This window comes from Kryptolebias marmoratus, linkage group LG20, assembly GCF_001649575.2.
Source record: "Kryptolebias marmoratus isolate JLee-2015 linkage group LG20, ASM164957v2, whole genome shotgun sequence".
NCBI classification, from domain to species: domain Eukaryota; kingdom Metazoa; phylum Chordata; class Actinopteri; order Cyprinodontiformes; family Rivulidae; genus Kryptolebias; species Kryptolebias marmoratus.
In genome coordinates, this window is record NC_051449.1 from 5249005 (window position 1) to 5272730 (window position 23726).

Below are 23726 nucleotides of genomic sequence, written 5' to 3' on the forward strand. Positions count from 1 at the left end.
AGCTAAAAGTAGCAGATTGATAGCTACAAACTAAAAGTAGCACACGAAAACAAAAATAACAACCAGTGTGCTGAAGCAGATTTTAAAGAGAAAAAAGTATTTGAAGGAATTCTAAAGATCCTAATGTAGTTCTATAGGAAAAACATTTGTACATAAAGTTAAATATTTTTCAAAAGTATGATAGTTACAAAAACTAAAAGTCAAGGCAACCATCTCCCAGATTAGCTTTTTTTTAATATGAATGGCTAAAACTACAGAAAGTAACCAGAACTTGTTAGATTGCCAATTTATATGGAAATAAAAAAAGAAGTAACCAGAAAACAGTAGAATGAATGTTGAATCAGTATTCATACAAGAAGAAATTCAGTCTGACTACAAAGGAATTTAGAGCAGTTTTACTGAGAAATGGTTCTTTGTCTTGAGTCAGAATCACAGGGAAATAATGAATATTTTTGGAGCACAAAGGTCAAAATTGTGATTGTACACACTAAACATGCAAATATAGACAGTGTTTGCTTCTCATGTGGGTTTGAGATAGTTATAGAGAGCGCTGAGTCCTCCTTGCAGCACCTCCTGGATGGGCTTGAGGAGGGGGTTGTGAATAATGTGAAGCCCTTTGTCCAGCGGGTGGCAGGCCAATCGCCCGAGCCTGTTCAGTAAGTACAACTCAACAGGGACGCTTTGAAGTTCATTAAAGTCAACATTAAGGAGCTCCAAAGACTCCAAGAAGCACAGAGTCTTGGGAAGCGTGTGTATATTGTTTCCCTCCACGATGAGGATTTTTAGGTTCACCAGGTCCTGAATCTGGTCTGCAATAGTCTCCAGGCGATTGCAGGCCAGGTGGAGGAACACCAGGCCCTTCATGCTGTAGACACACGTCGGGATGTGAGCAATACGGTTGTGACTGAGGTTGAGCTTGGTCAGGTTGCGCATGGTTGCCAGGCTGCCGGGGAGCCCCGAGATCTGGTTGTTGGCCAGACTCAGAACCTCCAGGCGGGTGCAGGAGCCCAGCTCCTCGGGGACCTCGCTCAGGGAATTACGACAAGCGAAGAGCACGCGCAGCTTCTTCAGGAGGCCGATCTCCGGGGGCAGGCAGGACAGGTTGTTCCCCCACAGGTTTAGAGCCACCAGGTTGTCCAAAGCCCCCAGAGTGGGAGGCAGGGAGCACAAGCCGTTCATGGACAGGTTGAGCTTCTGGAGCTCGCGGAGCTCCCACAGCTCGGCGGGGGTTTCATCCAGCCCCCTCATGGCTAAGCTCAGGGTGCTGTAACCAAAGTGCACCGTCGTGAATTTGCGGATCCTCTCGGCAGCTGAGGACAGGCCCAGCTGGTCCCCTCTGAATGTGCTCTTCCTCCTGGGAACCACACTCACCTCATTCAAATCCTTGTTGGACAAACTGCAGGACTGCATCCCACCCATTGCCGCCTCAGCACCAACGATTCTGTCCCCTGTATCTGCACAATATCAACTCAGTCACTAACTCTTGGATCATTGAGAGGACTGCTTCTGATTGATCTCCGGAGTTTCTAAACATCATCAGCTTCAGTCGTTCTGGTTGCTGTCAGAACTCCCGTTCGTTGATTCCTGGCTGAGTTTTTCTGTCTGAGCTGAAGTGCAGGCTGCTTTAACAGAGCGCTGGTGGTCCGAATGTCCCCCTATCACCGGCTTTCAGTCCCCAGCTGGTCCTGTCACTTTTCAGGTCCACAGATAGCTCTCAGATCCCCCACCCACCTACGGACAGGCGGTACAGCCGATAGAATGCCGTACCCCAACACACAGAAATAAACTCCCATTATCCTAATGCAGAGGTCTGCAACCTGCGGCTCTCGGGCCACACGTGGCTCTGGTCCCTCTGCAGCTCGGACCAAAAATACATTAGATATTATCATTTTATTTCTAACTTTAATAAAAATGATGGTGACAGAATAATTCTAATAATACAGGCAGCAAAACAAAATGATGTGCATGTAGTTTTTTAGCCACTTCAATGATCCAACTTCCAGCCCTACTGAGGGATCTTTCTCTGAAATTCACCTGAAAATTCAGCCTTTTCACAGTTATTGAAGGGAAAAAAACAATATGCAATTATGCATCTATATCACAGATTTCCATCTTACAGGTCATAAGATAGTTGGATACTTGCATGAATTAATTTAACATAAATATAGACAGGAATCAATCAGGCTTTTATAGTTCAAGGTTTACAAAAAATAAATTGCTCTTCACAAAAGTTTGGTCTTTTCCTTTGTCCTAACATGTAAAAATACAAATAAATGTGAGGAATTTATTAAAAATCTTTAATTTCATAAAACAGCAAAAATTAAATTTTATATGTATTATTTATATAACACTCAAAGATTTGTGTTATCTCTATGTCAAGCTTTAAATTATTTTTTCTGCTCTGGACAAACTTTATTTCGTGATAGAAACAGCAGACATGGCATATTTGATTGTCCCAGAGTCATTAAGGAACTGTGCACTGCTTGTTTTCTGTGATTTTTAAAATGAATAATAATTAAGATATTTAACATACCATCAATATCCGTTCACCAAATGTCATCTCATAAGAAACACAGCCTTTGGAAGCATCTTTAACTGATTCAAGGAGGTTTAATCTCAAGTGCAAAAGGTCACAAAACATTCCAGTCTGTTCCTAGAAAACACTGCCATTATTTAAACTTCACTTTTGTTACCCCCAAAGGGAAGAATCTTTGCTTCATATAAAAAGTTTATTGAAGCACATTTACATTTTTGAATTTGCCTTTCCCTCCAGCAACGTACACAGAGGTAAAAGGTACTTAAAGCGTTTTTTTTCCCTGAAGAAATGTTTACAGCGTTTACCGGAGTTTATAGCTCAAAGCTATTTGTTCAAGTTTCTTTTAGTGTTTCGAAGAAAATTTTAAAAAATAATTATAAAATTGTACCTTCTGTATCGTACATGTGCATCTAATCAGTTTGTCTTAGATGAATTGTCACTGTCAAAAGGCATTGTTAGGAAATTATAAGCAAAAACACAATCAAAGCTTTTAAATACTTTAATTTCTCAAACCGTGTTCCACCATAAATTTGAAATAATTGCTGCCCTAAAGGCAGAAGGAGGTGACACGCAGTGCACAAAGTGTCGCTCATTGTTTTTACCTCAGTTGTCATTTAGAAACACAATGATACATCAACTCATAAGTTGGAGGGGGGGGGGGGGCTTTCATTCAAGGTAAATTTAGCCGTGGAAGTTGAAGAAAAGATTTCAAGAAAAATGCTTCAAAGTTTGTTTGACAAACATCCTGAAAGCAAAAGAGCTTCAGGGAAATTTCGCAGGCTGCAGAAAAGTGAACTGTGACCCATGAGGAGTCATCAGAGGTAAACCTTTTCTGCCTCCTCACCTTTAAATTTAGCACCAGAGGTTTGTATACGACCAATAAAACAAGTACTTTTGGAAAAAAAAGGCCTGTGGCCAGATGGATCTGTCAACTGGATTGAGCAAAGGCGTGTTTGGAAAAAAGGCTGGTGCAGAATTTCCTGAAAGGAGCATCTCTTCAGGTGTTAAGGGCAGGAATGGATCAGTCATGATTCGGGCTTGTGGTGACTTTTACAGACCTGAGAGTCATTAAAAAAATCAAGGAACAGATCTTCAAAGAACAGTAAATATAGTTCGCAAATTGTATTAAAGTCTAAATTTTTGCAAGAAAAACAGAAAAAAATCCCTCCAAAGAAATATCAAAAGACTCCTAACTGCAACAAGAATCTTTCTACAAGCAGTGATATTTTATTAAAGGCTAATTATAATAATTATAATAACAGTATTGCAATTACTTGAATGATCATGCATTGATTTGTTGGTGCTTAAAGTTTGTGTTGAGAATGACTCAGCTGCTGCCAGCACAATTGTTAGCACAATATCTGTTAAATTCACTGAGTTACAGCCTGTTTTGTGAAAGCTAATGATCACACAGAATTTCAGATTTTTATATTTTTATCAGTATTGATAATATTAGTATTTTGGATCCATGTTTATTCGGTACTTTTGCTGACTCAGCAGTTCAAAGAGACAAAACTTTACACCGAATTTCATGTTTTACTGTGACGATACCTTTTCTTTGTAAGGATGGATAAATGCCATATGTAGATGCACTGCCATACAAATATTTCGCACAAAATATTTTCTGCTATTATATGATGAACAACCCAACATGATAAAATATTCATAAAGCAGAGTAAGTCAGATCTATGTGCATTATTTATAGACAAACGTTTAGTATTTATTAAATACTGTAACTGTGCATAAGCTTTTTTTCCCCCTTACCTAAGGCTGAAGGAATTCATTATATCAATTCTAGGGTTACTAAGCTGCTTAGAGTTGCTAAAAATGTGTTTGATTTTATTTTTTCTACCTGTAAAGCAATATAAAATGCAAATTTTAAACATGCCACGGGTTAAAAAATGATCCCCGTTCCCTGACAGCCTCGTGGAGTCTGACCAGGACTTGAAGCAGCCTTAGTCATCATTCTTCTCCCAGTGCAGTAATCAAAGTACAAGGATGACAGTTAGCAGTGATATCCACCTCTGGGGACTGTGTGGCTCTGCTCTGAGCAAGGCTACATCAGCACTTATGAATGATGGGGTGAACAGTGTCTGTGCAGAATTGGACATCAGAGTTGTTGGGGCGCATTGACCATTCAGGCAGCTGCGTGTGCAGCATGTCTCATCCAGGCTCCTTTTTCCTTTTTCTTTTTTTAATTAAATGTCAATATCTTCACATCAAAAAACAACTTTTGTGGAAACTGGCTGACAAGTGGCTTTAAAAAAAAAAATGTCTATGCACTTTGTAGAATTTTGATACAGCCCACAGTTTTTAGAAGATCTGCACTGCGGATATTGTTTAAACGCGTGCCTTTGCAAATTTCACAAACAGCAGGCAGAGCTATATCCTGCCATCAGCTTTTTACATGAAAAGTAATACCTCAGTTGTAACCATCAGAGCCCTTCGATGAGGAGAAACATCCCTGGAGTGGCAGCACGAGGCCCAGAACACATGCTGTCAAATATGCCCCTCATATGCATATTCACATTATGTGTTAACTGCAGAACTGCAGTACGAGCTGAAATGGATGGACTGGTGGATGTCAATGACATATTTTTCTAAAACAGACTTCAGATGCACTTTGTCATGTTCTTTATGAGAAGTGAATCTTCATTAAATGCTCTGGGTTTTTTTTTTTTATATTGCACATGTTTTTTCCTCCAAATTTATCACCTTTCTTTCAGCCGGAGCAACAGATGTGTGGAAACAGCTTGAGATTTAAATTACAAGAAAATGGGATTCCTCTTGCATTCTCACAACACCTTAATACAAAGTCCCATTAGCAGCAAATGAAGATGAGTTATTCAACCTGAAAAGAGTTACACCCTCCGGTCCTCAGGGTGACAAAAATGATCTCATTTGAGAAAGCTCATCTGCTTATGTGACACCATAATGACTCTGGATGAGCTACCTTTAGAGACTCCACTTCAAGATATATACCATTATTACTTCTTCATTACTTTGGAGGCTTCTGGCAATGACAGATGATATATGGCCTCATTGCTGGAGAATCTGCCATAGGTGCCTGTTTTCTGTTGAAATGTTAGGAGCACCTGCCAAACCCTGAGGCTCTTCAGAGTCCGTACAGGAGACACATTACTCCCCGGAGCAAGAATGGAAGAATGTGTTCCCTCTTTAGACGGGATACGAGAAAAGATCCGGTTCAGGAGAGACAAGATTTATGCATTTAGCAAACCTTTTCAGACAAAATTAGCACAGTGAAAAGGCAGAATGCATGCGAACAGGGGTGCACCTGAGCTGATAATCGTCTATTATTCAGCAGGTGCAGATGTGAATATTCACACCAGTGGACACTTTACATTTGTGCACATGCAGGTATCCCACCTAATGGAGTCTGTGGAAGAGGCAGCACTTTTTTTTTTTTTTTTTTTGTCAGAAACTGAGGAGATGTCACACATTTGAATTGCCATCTGGAAATTGGCTGCAACACTGCTCTCTGCCCAAACTTCCAGGTGACACAAAGGATCTGCTCAGCGATGCAAATTAGCAGGGAGGAGTGTCCACCAAGTCTGCTCGGGAGGCTGGATGATACGAGGCCAAGAACATTTCATTTCAGTGTCTCAGACATTCATTTCTTCACATGATTGGACACACTGGAGATGCCCCCGGCTGCTTGTGCAAATTTGCAGCACAGGATTAAAGCAGCTTTTAACATATTCAAACATTCGTTGAAGGCATATAAGTGGCACCAATACAAATTGCATCTTCCCTGAATATTTTTTACCCTTTCCTGATCATCTCTGAGTGAAACACCTCCACCGAGCACGTCAGAAGCGCTCTGATCTCCCACCCCAGGCCACGTGCCAGGTATGCGCGGGTAGATCTGTACTGGAGCAGCCAGATTCATCTTGAGATATAGTAAACTGGGACAACATGATGAATAGATAATAAAAGCACCCAGGAGACGGAACTATCCGGGTTAACTCCACCGTGTAAAGACACCATTTGTAACGATGGCTGGAATGGAAGTGAGCAAAGCTAACTGGGCTCCAAAGTGACCAAATCAGTTGTGACTTTGCTGATGCAGCAGATGGGAAGTACAAACCAATTGTGGCTGTGACAACAACAAGCAGGGTGATGAAGTACCACCGAGCAGCCAATCTGGGTCCCACCTGCTTGCTGCTGTAGACCATGAAGCCTTGTGCGAAAATAATCGAACAGTCTGCACAGTTTCTGTCCAATCACTGAGATACACGCTCACTTTGGGATGTCTATTTGATTCCCCGATTGAGACATGTGTGGCATGTGACAAGAAAAAAGTTCTCCTTGCTGGAAAAGTTTAATTATTCAGAACTTTGTCTCAATAAGACAACTTTAACCACTGTGGGAAAATGCCTTATAATGATTCAGTCTGTCATTATAAATATTGAAGGACAAAAAAATGTGTCAATGTGTGTTCTTAACCTGAAAATAGGTCAAATTAACAACATAGCATTCCTTGAAGGAATGCATATCGCCCACCACCTTTCATGCCAGAATTTTTAAACTGAAAGAAGAGAAGGGATGAAGCCATTTCGGTGAAAACTTGAAAGGAACTTTATGTTCAGTTTCATGCAATAATCTGAGAGGTCATGCTCAGACTATGTCCTGGGCATGACCCTCAGCCTCTAAAGCCATTTATGTGTTAGCTAATGTCTATTAGCTGTAGTGCCATTTTGAAGTTATAGATGATTACTTTCTGAGAGTTTCACCCAAATCTGTCCAATGGTTCATGGCATATTTTGCTAACAGACAGAGGGTTGGCACCAAAGGTTAATGCCAAAGTTTTAAACAAAGATGTGTAGCACTTGGGAAGGACTCTTAGCTACTACCATGCTAAAGTTTAGCTCAGTATCTGTAAAATTGACTGAGTTACAGCAATTCATGTGTTTTCTGAGGTTGCTTAGCTGTGGCAGCCATCTTGAATTGGGTGTACACCAAAAGATAAATGATTAGTCAACCAAATGATTACTGTTTGAAAGTTGCATTAAAATTCATCCACTAGGTCATGCAATATTTTACAGACAGGCAGAATTAATTGTAATAATTAAAGACAAAGTTTTAAAAGCAGATTCATGCTATCAGTTAGCGCTCAGCATGACTTTCAGCTACTAACGCACCAAATTTAAATGCAATATCTTTAAAGTTGGCTGGGTTATAGCCATTCTTGTGTTGACTTAGGTTGATTAGCTGTGGCGCCATCTTGAATCATGTTGCCTCCAAAAGTTAATCAGTTGTAGATGTTAATCCAATGATTACTGTCAAGTTTTAATAAAATATGTCTTGTTCATTAGATATTTTGGTAATGGTACAGACAAACTCACACAAGCACACAAACAGGTAGACAATTACGCGATCATCCATGCAGTATAAAGGAAAGTATGAATTATTTCTTATTTAAAACAACAGGAAGTATTTGTCTAAATAAAACTTTGTTTAGTTTTTGTGTAACAGATGTGGTTGCATACTCAAGTTGCGGTTTTGATCGCAAGTGACAGAGCTTTCACATTTCAAGGCTGACAATTTTTCTGCTCATGCCACCAGAACTTGAGACAATAGAACCTGACAAGCTCTGTTCAAAAAATTAGGATGCCTGCCAGACCATCACAGCCAGCAAGCCATAAATGTTTCATGTGGTGCTGATATGGTAATCACAGGACGGCTACAATGACACCTTGTGAGAGTTGGATAACGATGGCTGTCTTTCAGGCCTGTGTGACTCTGGATGCGCTCCAACAGCTGAGGCACAGCCTGAAGAGTGGTTCTAGCTTTTTTTTTAAAAAAAGGCTCAATGTGAAGATGAAAGTCTCCATTAGATGAATAAAATACAGGTGCACAAATCCTCCAGGCGTCATGAAGCTAAAAAGCTGCTGCTGTGGGTTGCCACACAACTGAGTCCCTGTAACTTAAATATACATTTGGTTTTGCGGGGTTTTTGTGAGAGGGTCCAGGTGCCCAGTGGTGGCACAGGCCCAGCTGGAGGATGTGGCTGACTGGTGCTCAGGCTGGCATACTAACAGCGCCAGGGGTGTTTTCACAGTCAGTTGAAAGAGGCTGGCTCCGGTGCCTCGCACCCAGAGTTCAGAGACTCCGGCTCCAGCTGCATGTTCATTTGCTCGCATCGCTAAAGAAATCAGAGAGCGAAAATCCAACGTGAACTTTCTTTTTTTTTCTATCCCACACCCTTTGTAGCGTGTTTTGTGACAGGAATGCTGATTTCGTGACACTACACATCACCTTGAACACATCTTGTTGAACATGACATTTTGTGAGCTGTAATGTCGGAGTGAAGAAAGAAATTTTCAAGGAATGAAGCAGGGAAAGGTTAGCACGTTTAAAAGAGCTTAAAGCTACTCATTGCAAAGTTGTGCAAACCAGTAAAAAATAATTCATAAGTAATAATAAAATCTGCACAATATGTTTCTCAGATCAATGATTAAATTAAAAATCTGTGAACAAAAGTTGTGACAGGCAGCCAATGACCGTGTGTTTGTTTACCTACAGAAACAGCTGAAGGGACTGAAAATAGCTCAACAATAGCTACATCCATGAATGAGCCGTATGGGATTGAGAAGTCTGACAATTTTGATGAATTAGTTTATTTTTACACTCAGATTTGTTGAGTAAAGGCTGTTCGAATGCCACCGCCCTGCTTGATCCCCGATATTTATTCTTGACAGTTGTCTTACTTAAACCACCTCTCTTCTTTTGCATTTAGCAGCAGATTCACTCTCATATTTCCATCTAAAAGTCTTCTCCAGGATTCTATGCTTGTTTGATTCTGCCATATTTGTTAATGGAGGTCAATCAGAAATTTCAGAATTGTATATCAACACATCTGTAAAACTACTGGAGTAAACGCTTTAAAAGTGCACCATTTAATATAGTTCAGGATAACCTTTATTATGTTTTTTTCATTGTTTGCAATGAGTAGCTTTAAAGGGATAGTCCAGTCATTTTTGAGCACAGTATGGAGCAAGAGGCTTATAAAACAACTCTCTCAAAACACCATACTAGTGTGAAAGACTATATTAGCTAATATTAAACATCTACACTTCTGCATAACACCAGTGTGACAAACTAAACAAATTATGTCACTCATTTGGCTCTGGGACTGATGTCATGACTGATAAGGTACTAATTACTGATAACTGTTTGACAGAACATCATTTTAAAAATAACTAGATTATCCCTTTAATGTATTATTATAGTCTACAGTTTGTTTAAGCCTTTTATTAAAGTGAAATAATCTTGTCAGACACCTGTTGTTCCTGTGAGGGGAGTGCAGGGGGGGTATTTATTGTCGGCCTATCTCAGCACGCTGTAATCCCCGGCTGGAACATGGCTGTATTTACCAGTGTGACCTATTCTTGGTCATCATAATTTCTTGAGAGGGACGGAGTGTGTGTGAGAGGAGCTGAAAGTGACACAGTTAATGTGTGTGAGTGTGTGTGTGTGTGTGTGAATAGTGATAGCAAGCACCATTTCTTTTTTTTTTTTTTTTCTGTCCCTCAATGTCATGTAGAACAAATTGCTTATTGCTGACACCAGTGATTTCTCTTTTCCACTGCTGGGGAAGTGTGTGTGTGTGGAGGCAAAACAGTTGGGTCTTACTGACGGGGGAGTTGGACATTTCTGTGATTAAGAAGTAATGGCCCAGGAGGTGACAAGCAAACAGGGGATTTCATCGGTCACAGAGAATAAAAAAGCAAAGTGTCTTTGGGCCAAATGTGCTTTTTTTGGACAGAATATTATTATTTCAAGAATTATGCCACCAACACTCAGTACACTGACAGTTAGGACCCCTGTTTGTGGACTCCATCACTAAGGAATGACTGACAGAGTTTAAAGCCTGTCATCATCTCACTACTTTCACCATGATCGACTTGAACTCCACTGGGCCTGACGCACTAATTGTAGTCTGAGTTCCGACAGCATTGTTGCATGCCTGTGGTTTGGTTTAAGCTCCGAGTTATAATAGGATGTGAGATTTCAGCATCTATAATAGAGCACAATGTTGGTTCAGATGATCAGGGACGTATGTAGGGTGGCTTAGTGCAGCTTTCACACACGAGCATCATGGCTGTGAAAGAAAAACACGAGAAAGGAAGAAACAATGATTAGAAGGTGATGTTTCTGAGGAAATATGAGACGGTTACTTCAGCGGCTCCAGACACGTTCAGCAAGCAAGATATAAATGATGGCATAGGGACACCTACTGGCCAAAGTTGATGCAAGTAAGATAAGGTTACACTGCTTAGAACCAACCAATTTATCAAAATCAAATACTACTACTAGAGAAAAATGATTTCTGGATACTGTACAAAGCCTGTAAGGTTCTTTATGTCTCATAATTTCTTTCATAATTTCATAATTTTTTAAGGGATTCAGCTACTTTTATGGAGTGCATCAGATATTCAGCTTTAGGTAATAAGTCAGCTTCTTTTCTTTCAAAAACCAAGGTGCACATAAACTTAAATCACAGAAGTAATGCAGAAAAGGGACCAGCATGGAGAAATAAGGTCAATAAATTATAAGTCACAAAAACGATATATTCAGAATATTTTGTAGACTTGAAAAGAAAATGACACAAACTCAGCTGACTTGAGGTCTGCTCCGAGGTATGTTGGAAATGAGCCAGCTTCCACCTCTTGGTGTATTCAAAACCTAACGTTCCCTAATGTTGTGCTTTTAAATGCCGGAAATGTGCAGATGAGTCAGTTTTCATCAACAAAATTAAATGTCTTATTTGTTTTTGTTGATGTTGAATGCGTCTGTAAATTGGCCCAATACACATAAAGAGACGTTTCCTTGTCCAGTCTCACTGAAGCAACGTGATATTTAAATGAAATTAAGCAGTCAGGTGATACAGTAAGCTGCTGGTACAGTAGTTTGTTAGATAACTTACCTTAGGTTTAATGTTATCTGAAACAAGCCTATTTGAATTAAATGTAAGTGAAGTTTAGAATGATTCTGACATTCTGATTGACTGTTTTTAGATTTTCACGAGCTGTGATCTACAAGTTTGGACTAGTTTATCACAAACATGCTAAAGTTTTATTTTAAAACAATGATATGTGACATGTGCTTTAATTTTTTTTGGCTCATTAGTAGCCAATCCTGGTCCTAGAGGGCCACTATCCTGCATGTTTTACTTGTTTCTCTGCTCCGACACAGCTGATTTGAATCAATGGGGGATTAACAGGCTTCTGCAGAACAAGAAGAGGTGATTTAACCATCGGATCAGGTGTGTTGGAGCAGAGAAACAAGGAAAACATGCAGGATAGCGGCCCTCGAGGACCAGGATTGGCCACCCCTGCTGTAGACCTAAAATGAGCCTAATCACTCTGTCATTAAAGAAAGGAGCCAGCAGTGGGTGTTGTTTCTGCTCCAGCAGGGAATGTGTAACTCTCATTCGTCAGTATCTCATTTGGACTGGCACCAAACAGGACAGTCAAAGGCTACAAGCAACAATCATTACTCAGGACTGCAGAAAAACTCATGCACCACATGTGGTAGGACCTTTGCATGCATAAAGTTAGAAAACATGACAGATTCATCTTCCGTGAAGACAACCTGTTCCCAATTGTCCCCACTGGTTGGCACTGTAGAGCTCCTCTCATTGGCTTGGAGCACCAAACCCAATGATTTTATTCCACTGCTAAGAATTATTTCTATGGTTTAATTTTTTTTTTATTTGTAACATGCACATTCATTGATCAGTCATAGCATTAAAAACATTAAAGAAAAAGAAGTGCCTTCATTACAATACTGAAAAAACAGCACAATTTAAAGTGTCCATCTAAACAGATTAGGACAAAGATGGACGACTGGGTCAGAATTTTTATTTAGAAACGAATGTCAAATTATAGAAACCTTTGTACATTTTCTAAAATGGAACAAAAAATGAATTACTTCAAAGTGCAAAGAAGATGAGTGTCACTGTCTTAAATTATGTGCTTTGTTTCATTTTGAAATGATTAAGAAATCTACAATTTGATGCCAACATCGCTCTGAAATGAAACAAAAAACACCAGTAAGACTGTTCTAGAAATCTTACAAAAGGAAAGAGATCAAAATAAAAAAACAAATAAATCCCAGATTATTTTATCCATTTGGAAAAATGCAATTTTAGAAAGTATCTGTCACTTTCCAGAAACTATATTTCTGCTAATTTAACTGCAAAACTCCAATTGTCCAGGAGTTATTCAAACTCTCCCAGAATGAAGCAGTATTTCTAAAAACAAACAAACAAACAAACAAAATAATATTACCTAAAGTCTAAAAAGACAAAATACTACTACATATTCTTGCACAATTGTTAACATCAGTTCAAAATAACTTCTAATTTCTGTCCATGAGGCTGACACCTTGTCTATTTTTAAGACTTTCTTTTGGTTGAAATCCTATAGTTAGGGTTGGCTTTGGTTTCTGGGGTTATCCCTGCGTTTTAAGAAACTTATTTAAACTGAAACTGCCAAATAAAAATCATCAACAACATATTATACTTAAAGGACAGCCATCTGGTTAAAAAAAGACAACACAATAACTGACGTTTAAGTCTCAGTTTGTATTCTTTAATGTCTTCATTAGTACCTTCAAATTCCATTTATTGTGAGGTATAAATATAACAACACTAGAAAGCATTTACCTATATAACCACACTCTTTTAAACACATATTAAACTCAAAAAATAAGAAAAAATGAACCTAACATGTTAAAGGGAAGATTGTACAAAATGTTTTTTCTGTAATGAAGCTATTTGGTTCTTTGCTGCCTGCCTCATTATGAAATGACCAGAGTGTGTAGTTACTACAGATCCCAAAAAGATGATTTCCTGGCAGGGTCAGCGTCTCTGCTCCCTAAAGATATGAATGACATTGCGTCCGGCCACCCAGCACGTCATGTATCGAGTCGCAACCAATCAGAATTGAAAGCGTTTTGACAAAAAGCTGCCTTGTCCAATCAGAACGCTATGGCAGACTCATGGGCCCGCCTTCACTCTGCTTGCGTCCAATCAGAACCGAGCAGTTGTTATTAATTCATTACATTGCAAAGGGGAGTGACGCAGTTATTGTAGATCTGTAGGTACTCCATGCTTTTTTTTCGTATGACCTGAAATCTTCTTTTCTCTTTTTTTTCCATCTTCGGATCTAGAATTCCTCACCAAAAGAAAAGAAAAGAAAGGAAGAAAGAAAACCCATCGAAGAAGAGAGTTCCCCACCGTCCTCCGGAGGCTGTATGTCGGATCTCTGCGGCCGCTGAATTCGGATGCCATTCCGGTTGGAGGCTGCGGTGGACCCCGAGGACTGGATGTGAGAACCAGAACCGAACATGCCGCAGCCGAAGTCACGGAAAATCGCCATCCTCGGGTACAGATCCGTAGGTGAGTTCCCAGCGGTCGTGGTAAGGTAGGGTGGGTGGGTGGTGGGGGGAATGCCTCCCCCCGGCATCACGATGGGATGATGGAGGCTGAGCGTAGATTTCAGCGGCCTTCAGACTCAGTTTTCAGTCCATGACGGACCGAAAATCTGGGAATCTGTCACGCAGCAAATCAGAGCTGGATCTGAGCGCCACCAGGTGAGAGATCCGGCTTTTTTATTTTTTTAAAGGTTCGGTAGACCTCGTTTATACGGTCCTGTGGATGTTTCCATCAGTGGCCCCCCCCCCCACCCCCCCAGACCCGGAGCCATGTTAGTCGGTGCCATGCCGCGCGGACAGGCCCGGCTGGATGTGACGCATCTCTGCTCGCTTCCAGGGAGCGCATCAGGAAAAACAGGCGCAGTTTGTAGGAGGATGGCGACATGGCGCGCGCACACACACACACAGATTAATACAGCCTCGTGCTCCTATAGACGTACTATAATGAGGTTATAGTCCTACATGATCCTGGGTTACATCTGAGTCGTCCCAGAAACTGATTACTTCTCTTTTTTTTCTTCTTCTTCTATAATTCACAGCATCTCAATCTTTCTATAGATTATGTTTGATTTTTTTTTTATTTTTTTTTTGCAGGAAAGTCTTCCTTGACGATTCAGTTTGTGGAGGGCCAGTTTGTGGACTCATATGACCCAACAATAGAAAACAGTAAGTGTGGATTTTAGGAGCTGTCACATCTTCTTTATGTTTTTTTTTTCCTTTTTTAAAGTTTGTCTTGGATGATAACCCTCTCACATCCTTGTTTATGTTCTTTTATCTTATATATCCCAATTATTATAACAAATGTGGCAGTTTTTACTGATAACATTCTGTTCATATTGATGATTCAGAACCGCTGGACACGTTTGATTGAAACTTTCAGACAGTAATCACTGGATCTACATAACTATAACGTAGTCAGTTTTACAGATATTGAGCAAATAATTGCAGTGGTAGTAGCTGGGAGTTGTTTTCAACACATACTCTGAGTGTGACAGCTTATATTATCACATGAGACTGAGCAGAATGTTTTTTTTTTAAAGGTTTGACCAAAACAGCTACAACTCTGTCCTCTCTCAACGTCACATGATCTCAGTCTGAAATGCTGGCTGAAAAGCAACAGCTGTTATTATATTATATTATATCCTTCCAGGACTGCTAGGCAAAAGGCCTTTAATTATCCGTTTTTGATAAAAAAAAGCATCTTTTCTAAAACTTACCAAATTTATTTGTAGCTCCAGGATCGTTCGTGTGTCGCAGTTGGTTTAACAAAGGCGGGCCGGAAAGCAGGATTTCGATCCAAACAAGCTGAGATTCTAAAATAAAGAGTGGAAATGGCAATACAGAAGGAGGGAGGTGCGCATTAAACGATGAGCATGTGCGCTGATTAGATATTATGACCAAATGAGATGCAGAAGCAGAACGAAAACGCAGACTTTACAAAATAAAACAGAAACTGGAAAACAAGAAATTGGGTCAAAGTCAATTCAAACAAATCCAAATTTCTGCTAAACCTGTTACATTCATTTCTATAAAGGCAATAAAATTGTCGCAAGTTATTAAAAGCTAGTTAAACACAATTTAGAGTGACATGCTTTCATGTAGGTTTCATCTAATTTCTACTTTGCTGAAATAAAGAATCTTTTCAGTGAAAGTCGAGTAAAAGGTTTAATGAAAAGACGCCCCCCCCCCGTTCATGCGCCACGCTTATTGTTTTTCATTTTCCAATAGTATCGATCGGTGAAGCGATGGTGCTGGTTTACATCTGCCATCTCTTATTTTGAAACCCGACCTCGGGTTTGCAGTTTAAGCTGTCGCACCGATCCAGGCCGGTGAGGAACGAGCCGCTGAACATGTGGAGCCAGACCTGAACTTTTCTTGTTAAGACATCGATCCTGCTTCATATTTCAGGCCCCCGGAGAGCTGTAGGAGAAACCAAGATACTGTGGCATGTAAACATCTTTTCCAGGAAGATCATGTGCTGATAAATGATCGTAGTGGCAAAGATATATATATATATAAAAAAAAAACAGCAACACAAAATAAAAACTTGATTAAAAAACAGGAAAAAAAATGCACTTCTGGGCAAATATTATAAACTACTGACACAAGAGACATAAAGGCTTTCAGTGGTGGAATAAAATGAGCTAAGGTGATTGTAAGGTTTTAATTTTTCCAGGTTTTATAGGTTTAAGCAGTAATATCTCTGTCCTGACTGAGCTACAGACGGGACTGTGACTGAAGAGATCATCTGGTCGTTTTTGAAGGAATGTTCAATCAAATAGTTATCCATAGTTAGTATCTTAAAAGCCAAACAACAGCTTGTTTTTAGTGGTTTCCAGGCTTACAAAACAGCTATTTCTCAAAAACCACACACCGGTGTGAAAGAACGCTGCATTAGCAGGACATCAGTGACAGAACATCATTAAAAAATTACCAGATTATCCCTTTAATGGACCTATTAGATACAGAAATAACAGCCCAAGAAGCAAAAGTGAACCTAGTGAAGAGTTTTTGTTTGAAGCTGATGCTAAGCTAATAAACTAGGGCAAAGATCAAGAAAAAACATCCTTAAATAGATAAAATTACTCCTAATTACAACAAAAATGATCACAAATAAAGTGAAGCTGAACCAAAAAAGGCTCAAAGTAATTTAGAAATGTAACAAAAAATAAATAGATTCTGAATGATTGCTATCAGCTTCAGTTTAAAAGGCATTAAGAGTGAAATTTCGATGGTTTCTTGTCGTTTGACAGGTCTGTGTGTAACTCGGTTTAATTATCGGCTCTCGTGTCGTTCCCGGCAGCTCTGGAGGACAAGATTCACCCACCAGGGTGCAATGTTCTCTGCAGAATAACGTGTTTCCACACTTCCTGACAGAGACACAAAACTTTTCTTTTTGTTTGGAGAAATCAGCTTGCCATGCTTCGACATCTCGCACTCAGAGAAAGGAACCTCGCTCAGAGGCACATTGGAAACTTGTTTTATTTATTTGTTTTGCAGGAGAACGTACGGTAATTCATCAACGCTCTTAAGCGCACATAATCCCAGACACTCCAGAGGTCTGGGTCTAAATTTTCCGCCGCAGGCTGTTTCTTTGTCTCCCTGACATGTTTGCTCACACACACACACACACACACACACCCCAGCCTGCGTTGGCTGGGCGCTCCGTGTCTATAAATAATCCCCCCCGGACGCTTCAGCGTGAAGCGGTGTCAGCGTTGTTACTGAGATGCTGCAGGATCCTCACGCTCTCCAACCAAACGCGTCTCCAGGCAGATATCGACGATCCCGCGCCGAGTGACCCCGGTGGCACTGAACTGGAGTCAGAACCGCGTTTAAACGTCCCGAGGTGCGCAGGAGAAGATAAAAATACAGCCAGTCGGATCACATCGGGTCTGATTGTGTTTCTGCCCGAGTCTCTGCGTGGGCCTCTTTGTTGCCAAAGTATTTTGTGAACTACTGGACGGAGTTTAATAAAATTTGCAGGAAAATATTAATTAGATGTACATCTCCAACTAATTAACTTTAGAATTAATCTCATTCAAGATGGCTACCATAGTCAACTGACCTTTAAAAACACAAAAAATGGCCGTAACTCAGTCAATTTTATAGATATTGCCCTAAAATTTGTTGTGGTAGTAGCTGTGAGTCATCCCTAAGACATACTTTGAGAGCAACAGATCACATGAGATCATTGTTTAAAACTTTGCCATTAACTATTACAGTCATTACAGTCTGTCTGTTAGCAAAATATTTCATGAACCACTGGACATGTTTTAATGAAACTTTGAGGAAGTAATCTTTGGTCACACCGCTGCCACTGATTAACTTTTGGAGCCAGCCCAATTCAAGATGGCCACCGCAGCCAGCTTACCTTAAAAACACAAAAATAGCTATAACTCAGTGTATTTTACAGATATTCTACTAAAGTTTGGTGTAGTCGTAGCTGAGTCATTCACAACGCACGCTCTTAAGTACAAATCATTGCGTGAGATCTTTGCCTGAAACTTCAGCATTAACTGTTGGAGTCAACCCTGTTTGTCTGTTAGCAAAATATCTCACAAGCCACTGGACAGATTTGAATAAGACATTCAGAAAGTAATCAGTGAATGCACATCTACAACTGATTAACTTTTGGAGTCAGCTCAACGCAAGATGGCCGCCACAGCTAATCGACATTAACCAACACAAAAGTGACTATAACTAAGTTAATATCAGAGATATTGAAATTTGCTGTGGTAGTAGATGAGAGTCGTTCACATCACATACTCCATGGGACATATAGTGATCTCATATAAAGTTCCCCATAATGTTATTTTCGGGGTTTGAAATTTCTTATCACGAGGCGACGTTCGTGTAAAACTCTGTCGTGAGTTGGTTTTAATACGCCCTTTCTTTCTATTGCAGCATTTACTAAAATGATCACAATAAACGGACAAGAGTACCACCTCCAGCTGGTCGACACGGCAGGGCAGGTATGGCTCTCTTACACTCCATTAGCCTGTCTCAGCTGTATTGATTTGTATGTAAATATTTGCTGTAAGAGGACTGAGTGTGTAAATCTTTTCCAGGATGAGTACTCCATCTTCCCACAGACTTACTCCATAGATATCAACGGTTACATCCTGGTCTACTCTGTTACATCTAATAAAAGGTAAACCCATCGTCCAGAGCGGATAAACCACTCTTAAGATCCGCTTTGTTAACGTTCTTCGTCTTTCTTCCAGCTTTGAAGTCGTTCAAGTTATCCATGAAAAATTGTTGGACATGGTTGGAAAGGTCCAGTAAGTACCGCCTTTTTTTTCTTCTCTCTCTCTCTGCTGCCCGAGACGTTTCTAATACGTGGTGCACAAATAACACGGTGGCCCTTTCCTCTCACCTGAACACAGAGTTCCAATTATGCTCGTCGGAAACAAGAACGACCTACATATGGAGCGGTACGTCCCATCACACACTGTAATTGGACTTCATTAGGATTCCTGCTCACAGAGTTCAGAGCACTGCAGGGTCTTCGCAATAACACATTTTATTTTGCTATCGCGAAGCCAAATAGGCTGAAAAAACTCGTATTGGGTTTGGACATTTGGACCGGGCTGCAGTGTGTCTCTGCGAGGCTGTTTGGCAAATGTTCAAGTCATTGAGTTTGTTTTTTTTTTTTTTTTTTTTTCTGCAGACTTATTGACCGCTGTTATGTTTGAAAGTATCCCCCGTTCGTATTTCCATCCGATTTATTTTGTTGTTGTTCGTTTTCAGAGTAATCAGTTGCGAAGAAGGAAAGGCATTAGCTGAATCCTGGAACGCAGCCTTCATGGAGTCCTCGGCGAAAGAGAACCAGGTAAAAGAAACGGTTTATCAATCTGTTAGAACAATGCGCCGATCGCATTTACATCCGATGCGCATGCAAGGGGGAAAAAAAAACAACTGAGGAGACAGAGTTGTGTTGGCTTGTGTCTGAAGCCCCCACCAGGGTCACTGCGAGCCTGGAAGCTCGTCTTTTTTTTTTTCCTTGTGACCGACCGACTAATTCTTTTCCAATAACCGTCATCGGCCACTCCTGGGAATACCGAGCCTGTTAAAATGCCAGCACATGTGTGGACAGAGTAGACTTATTATATTTGACCGAATCTTTTATCGTATCAGTTTTTCTTGTTTGGTTTACAAACAACAACAAACATGTCCAAAACAAATAAATGAATTTGTGGATACAGGTAATTTTGTTTTAGTTATAAAAGTAAGTGAGCAGCCAGTTAAAATATGCGTCGACCTGAATGAATAAAACTACATCAGTGTTTAATAACTGTTTTATACATCTTATTATTGCTTTATAAAGTTTTTACAAATGCACGAATAATCTTTTTAAAAAGCATCAAAAAAAGGTCCCATCTTTTTGTAGTGGTACCAAAATGAAAGCTTCAGGTCTTCATGGTATTTAAAATGTTTCGAGCCCTTTCCCTTTCCTACCACAGTAAGCACTGGCTCAAAGTCCTTTAATCAGTATCGTTTTTATTATTATTTATTGATTTATTTTCAAATTTTGCAGATTGCAGTGCATGCGGATATTAAGTTTATATATTTATGGACCAAAAACAAACAGACAGAAAAAGGCTCTACACGATGTAATTACCTGACAGTCAGCTGGGATCCAGTCTTAACTTGTTTTCTAAATTGTGAATAGGTAGTTTTTGAAAGGATTTTGTTGATAAAATCAGCCTAAAAGTTTACTAAGTGACAGTTTTATAAAAGGATGCTTTTCTCTCCGTGCAGGCTCCAGTGTTTTCAGTGGGTCTTGCCACAAAAACGGGACTAAAAATCAATATTTAAGCACCTAATTGTGTCTCTGTGTGGCAGTGTTCATTGTAGTGGCCGCTCTTCCGCTCTTCCATCCCTTCTTCACAGCTTCCCTCCAGCTGCAGCGTCAGGGTACAGCCTGTTCTGATCGGCTCTCTGTCACAGGACCAACGCGGAGACGACGCTACCGCTTACACCTGAGCTCAATTCCCCACTTACCGCAGCGGACGTATGTTTGAGTAAAGCCCACACATGCACAGGTAGACCATGCGAAGTCACACTGTGTGGGCTGCAAACAAAAGATTTCCAAACGGCTCTGCGTAAGGCACCTGATAATAAGAGTTTATCTAATATGTGGAGCATTTGGTATGATAAGATTGCAGAGGGAGCGCCGGCGGGGCTCGGCTCTTGATAAGCTATTAATTAACCACTATTTGTTGTCAAAAGTTTGATTTATCACCCCTTTTTAAACAAATATATATATAAGGAGTGAACAGTTGGGGCTAAAGAAGCGGAGCAAAGTCTGAAAGTGTTGGTACTTGTCTTAGACTTTGAACGCATCCTAAAACTGCAGTGACAGGTCTGTTCTCACCTTTTTGATCTGACCCTGAGCAAACTAAAACCACTGAACGGACGGAATGATGCCTGAAGTGGAAGTGAACTAGAGAAAATTAGCATTGGCGGTGATTTTACTGAAGCACGGTGTTTTTGAAGGAACTGAGGAAATCTCACTGTTTTTCAACGGAGCGGAATTTTTGTAAATAAAATTAAATTGAAAATCTAAAGAAGTGACAAATACTAAAACACTACCACGTTATTCCCTGTCAGGTTGAACATTTGGATGCATGAATGGGTAAAATAGCACAAAATATGTGGAATTAGTAGGATTGCAAAAACACTGTAGGTAAGAAAGTGTAAACATGGAAACAGTGTGAGCCCTGACTGAACGATCACACGATCAGCCGCTGGATGGACTTAAATAAACGATACGATGCTTATTATGCGGACAGAGCTGCCTGCGTTAATATATATCCATGAGTGGAAGTGATTAGCAGGACTTGGCCTGTTGTCCACGGCCCGCAGCCACCCGAAGGCTGGAAAACACGCAGCTTGATAAATCTCCAGCGTCTGACATGAGAAGTGCCGCAACAGAGCTCGCGGCCATTACGCGCCATTTATCATATCCAAATAACATTACGGCCGATCGATACTGCGCACAGCTCAGCCCCGTGTGTCGCTGCCTCCTCTTCCAGCTGTGTGTTGGCTGCAGACGCCGTTGTGTAACGTTCGAGCCCTGCACCAAGAGTTCTTGATGAGACGGCCTTTTCCATTTGTTGTTGTGACGCATCAGCTGTTTCCGAGCAGTGAATTTAGTGGCCACCGCTCCAGCCAGCCCTGAGGCACTTTACGCCGCTGCGCCTACGTGAACTAAAACAGCAGGTGTGCTTGAAGACGCCTCCGCAGTCTGCGTTCCCCCCATTGCCCCTCTGCTTCGCACCGTTCGTGTCTGAGTTGAGTTTTCTTGGCTTCAAGTGGACAAAAAGTCAGCAGCAGCTTCAAACTGTATCCCTTACAACGCCGCAGTCAATGAACGGTCTTTATCTCCATCTTCAAAGTGCAACTGCTATGAAACGTAAACAAAACTAAATAAATAAACACAAATACAACAACAACAAAAAAACAGGAATTTTCAGAAACTGCAACATGTAAGTACACTAAATTTCACCGTATTTGTAAAACCTCATAATATTTTTGATAATGTGTTTGCTCTGGCAGGTGTGTGCAAGCGTTCATTTGTCTGCACTGTCAGCAAAATATCTCATAAACCACTTGATAGATTTTAATGAAACTTTCAGGGAATAACCATACTTCATGCAGCTTTTGGAGTCAGTCCCATTCAAGATGGCCGCTACAGCTAATCAACATTAGCCAACACAAATATAGCTATAACTGTTAATTTAAGCTGAAATCTGCTGTGGTAGTAGCTGACAGTCATTCACAACACACGCTCTAAATGGCTACAGGACCATCATTTCTCCACATAAGAGGATTTTCATTTCAGCCATCCTTTAAGGAACACTAGGCCTTTAATTAAGAATGGTTTGTTGGATATTATTTACTACAGTTGTGTTTTGCAGCTAACACTAGGTAACAAACACCAGGCATATCCAACTCTCATCAGTGAATCAGGGACAATCTGCTTCAAATGAAATGGTTTTTTTTGCTGCTTTGTTTCTCTCAGACGGCTGTGGAGGTTTTCCGAAGGATGATCCTGGAGGCAGAGAAGATGGATGGCAGCGTGCAGCCGGGAAAACCCTCCTGCTCCGTGATGTAGAGCCGCCCAATCAACACACAGGACACTGCACTGGGAAATCCCGTTACTTGAAGGCTAGCCGCCAGTTCTCCTCCACCTCAGCCGACTCCACCTCCCCAGGGTCCTAAATATCCAACACCGTCTATTTATGGCTCTGATTCCACTCTTATTTATCAGTATTTCCCGCTCCCTTCTCCCATCCTTGTTTTTTTTTTCTTTGTACGTTTGATTTTAAAAAATGGATGCGTGGTGGTTCCCTTGTCTTCTGTCTCCCTCTCAGCCCAGGTCTCCATCTCTGTGCTCAGCACTGATGCAAAACATGAAACAGCCTTCGTGGATGGATCAGAAAAAACAGATTCCTGTCACGAACATATTAGTGGTTTGATGCATCTTTGCTTCTAGTTGTTGCAGTTTCCATACTGGTTCCAGTTCCTCCTCTGTTTAAAGAACACAAGATGAGAGATTTGTTGTGTGCCATGCATTTGAAAGTGATTAGGTGAACTCGGACTTTTTTTCTGATACATTCGCAGCTGTTTGGGCCTCTCTTTTCTACTTCATCACCTCACAGTCCCAACTTCTCTGTCCCTCAGTTTGTTTCATTGGTTTCCTGTCAGCCAAGCAAAACCTGCATCCATTTTCTAATGTTAAAAATGTTGTACAAATGTTTTTGATTGTAATCATTAAAGCAAAAAGTGGTTATGTAAGCACGCTGACTCGTGGATTATTGTGACTGAAATGATTTATTTACCAGTAAATCATAATTTCCTTCACAGTTTGATAGCAAACCCTGGAGAAATGCAGAAGTTCCCTTTTTTATTGTTCACAAAAGAAAGATGAAAGAAACTGAAAAAGGAGCAAAATTGCAGCTCTGGGGGGTGGATTCAGATTAAAATGATTTATTCTAAATTTATTTATTTATTTATTAGCACATCACACATTCATACCAGAGTTTTAAACTAAGATATTATCTTGTTGAGAAAGAACAAAGTTATGTCTGTTTTAGAGGAAAATTGAAGAGAACTTTATGTGAGATCTCAGAGTGTGTGTTGCAAAGGACTCTCAGCTACTACCACACAAAACGTATTACTTTTTTGTGTCAGCTGTGGAGGCCATCTTGACTCCAAA

At 40.4% G+C, this 23726-nt stretch overlaps 2 protein-coding genes across 2 annotated transcripts; one reads left to right on the forward strand and one right to left on the reverse strand.

Annotated features, from left to right (window-relative positions):
* Positions 1-380: 380 nt before the first annotated feature.
* On the reverse strand, positions 381-1685 carry LOC108232858 (leucine-rich repeat-containing protein 30). The gene has a single exon (XM_017410905.3). It carries the CDS (start codon positions 1417-1419, stop codon positions 520-522), a length of 900 nt encoding a protein of 299 aa, XP_017266394.1. The 5' UTR covers positions 1420-1685; the 3' UTR covers positions 381-519.
* Positions 1686-13619: 11934 nt separating this feature from the next.
* Positions 13620-23305, forward strand: LOC108232948 (GTP-binding protein Rheb). Its single transcript, XM_017411104.3, has 8 exons — positions 13620-13964; positions 14594-14665; positions 18407-18474; positions 18571-18653; positions 18727-18783; positions 18889-18936; positions 19253-19334; positions 22530-23305. The coding sequence occupies exons 1-8, from the start codon at positions 13913-13915 to the stop codon at positions 22620-22622; spliced, it is 555 nt and encodes a 184-aa protein (XP_017266593.1). The 5' UTR covers positions 13620-13912; the 3' UTR covers positions 22623-23305.
* The last annotated feature ends 421 nt before the right edge of the window (positions 23306-23726 follow it).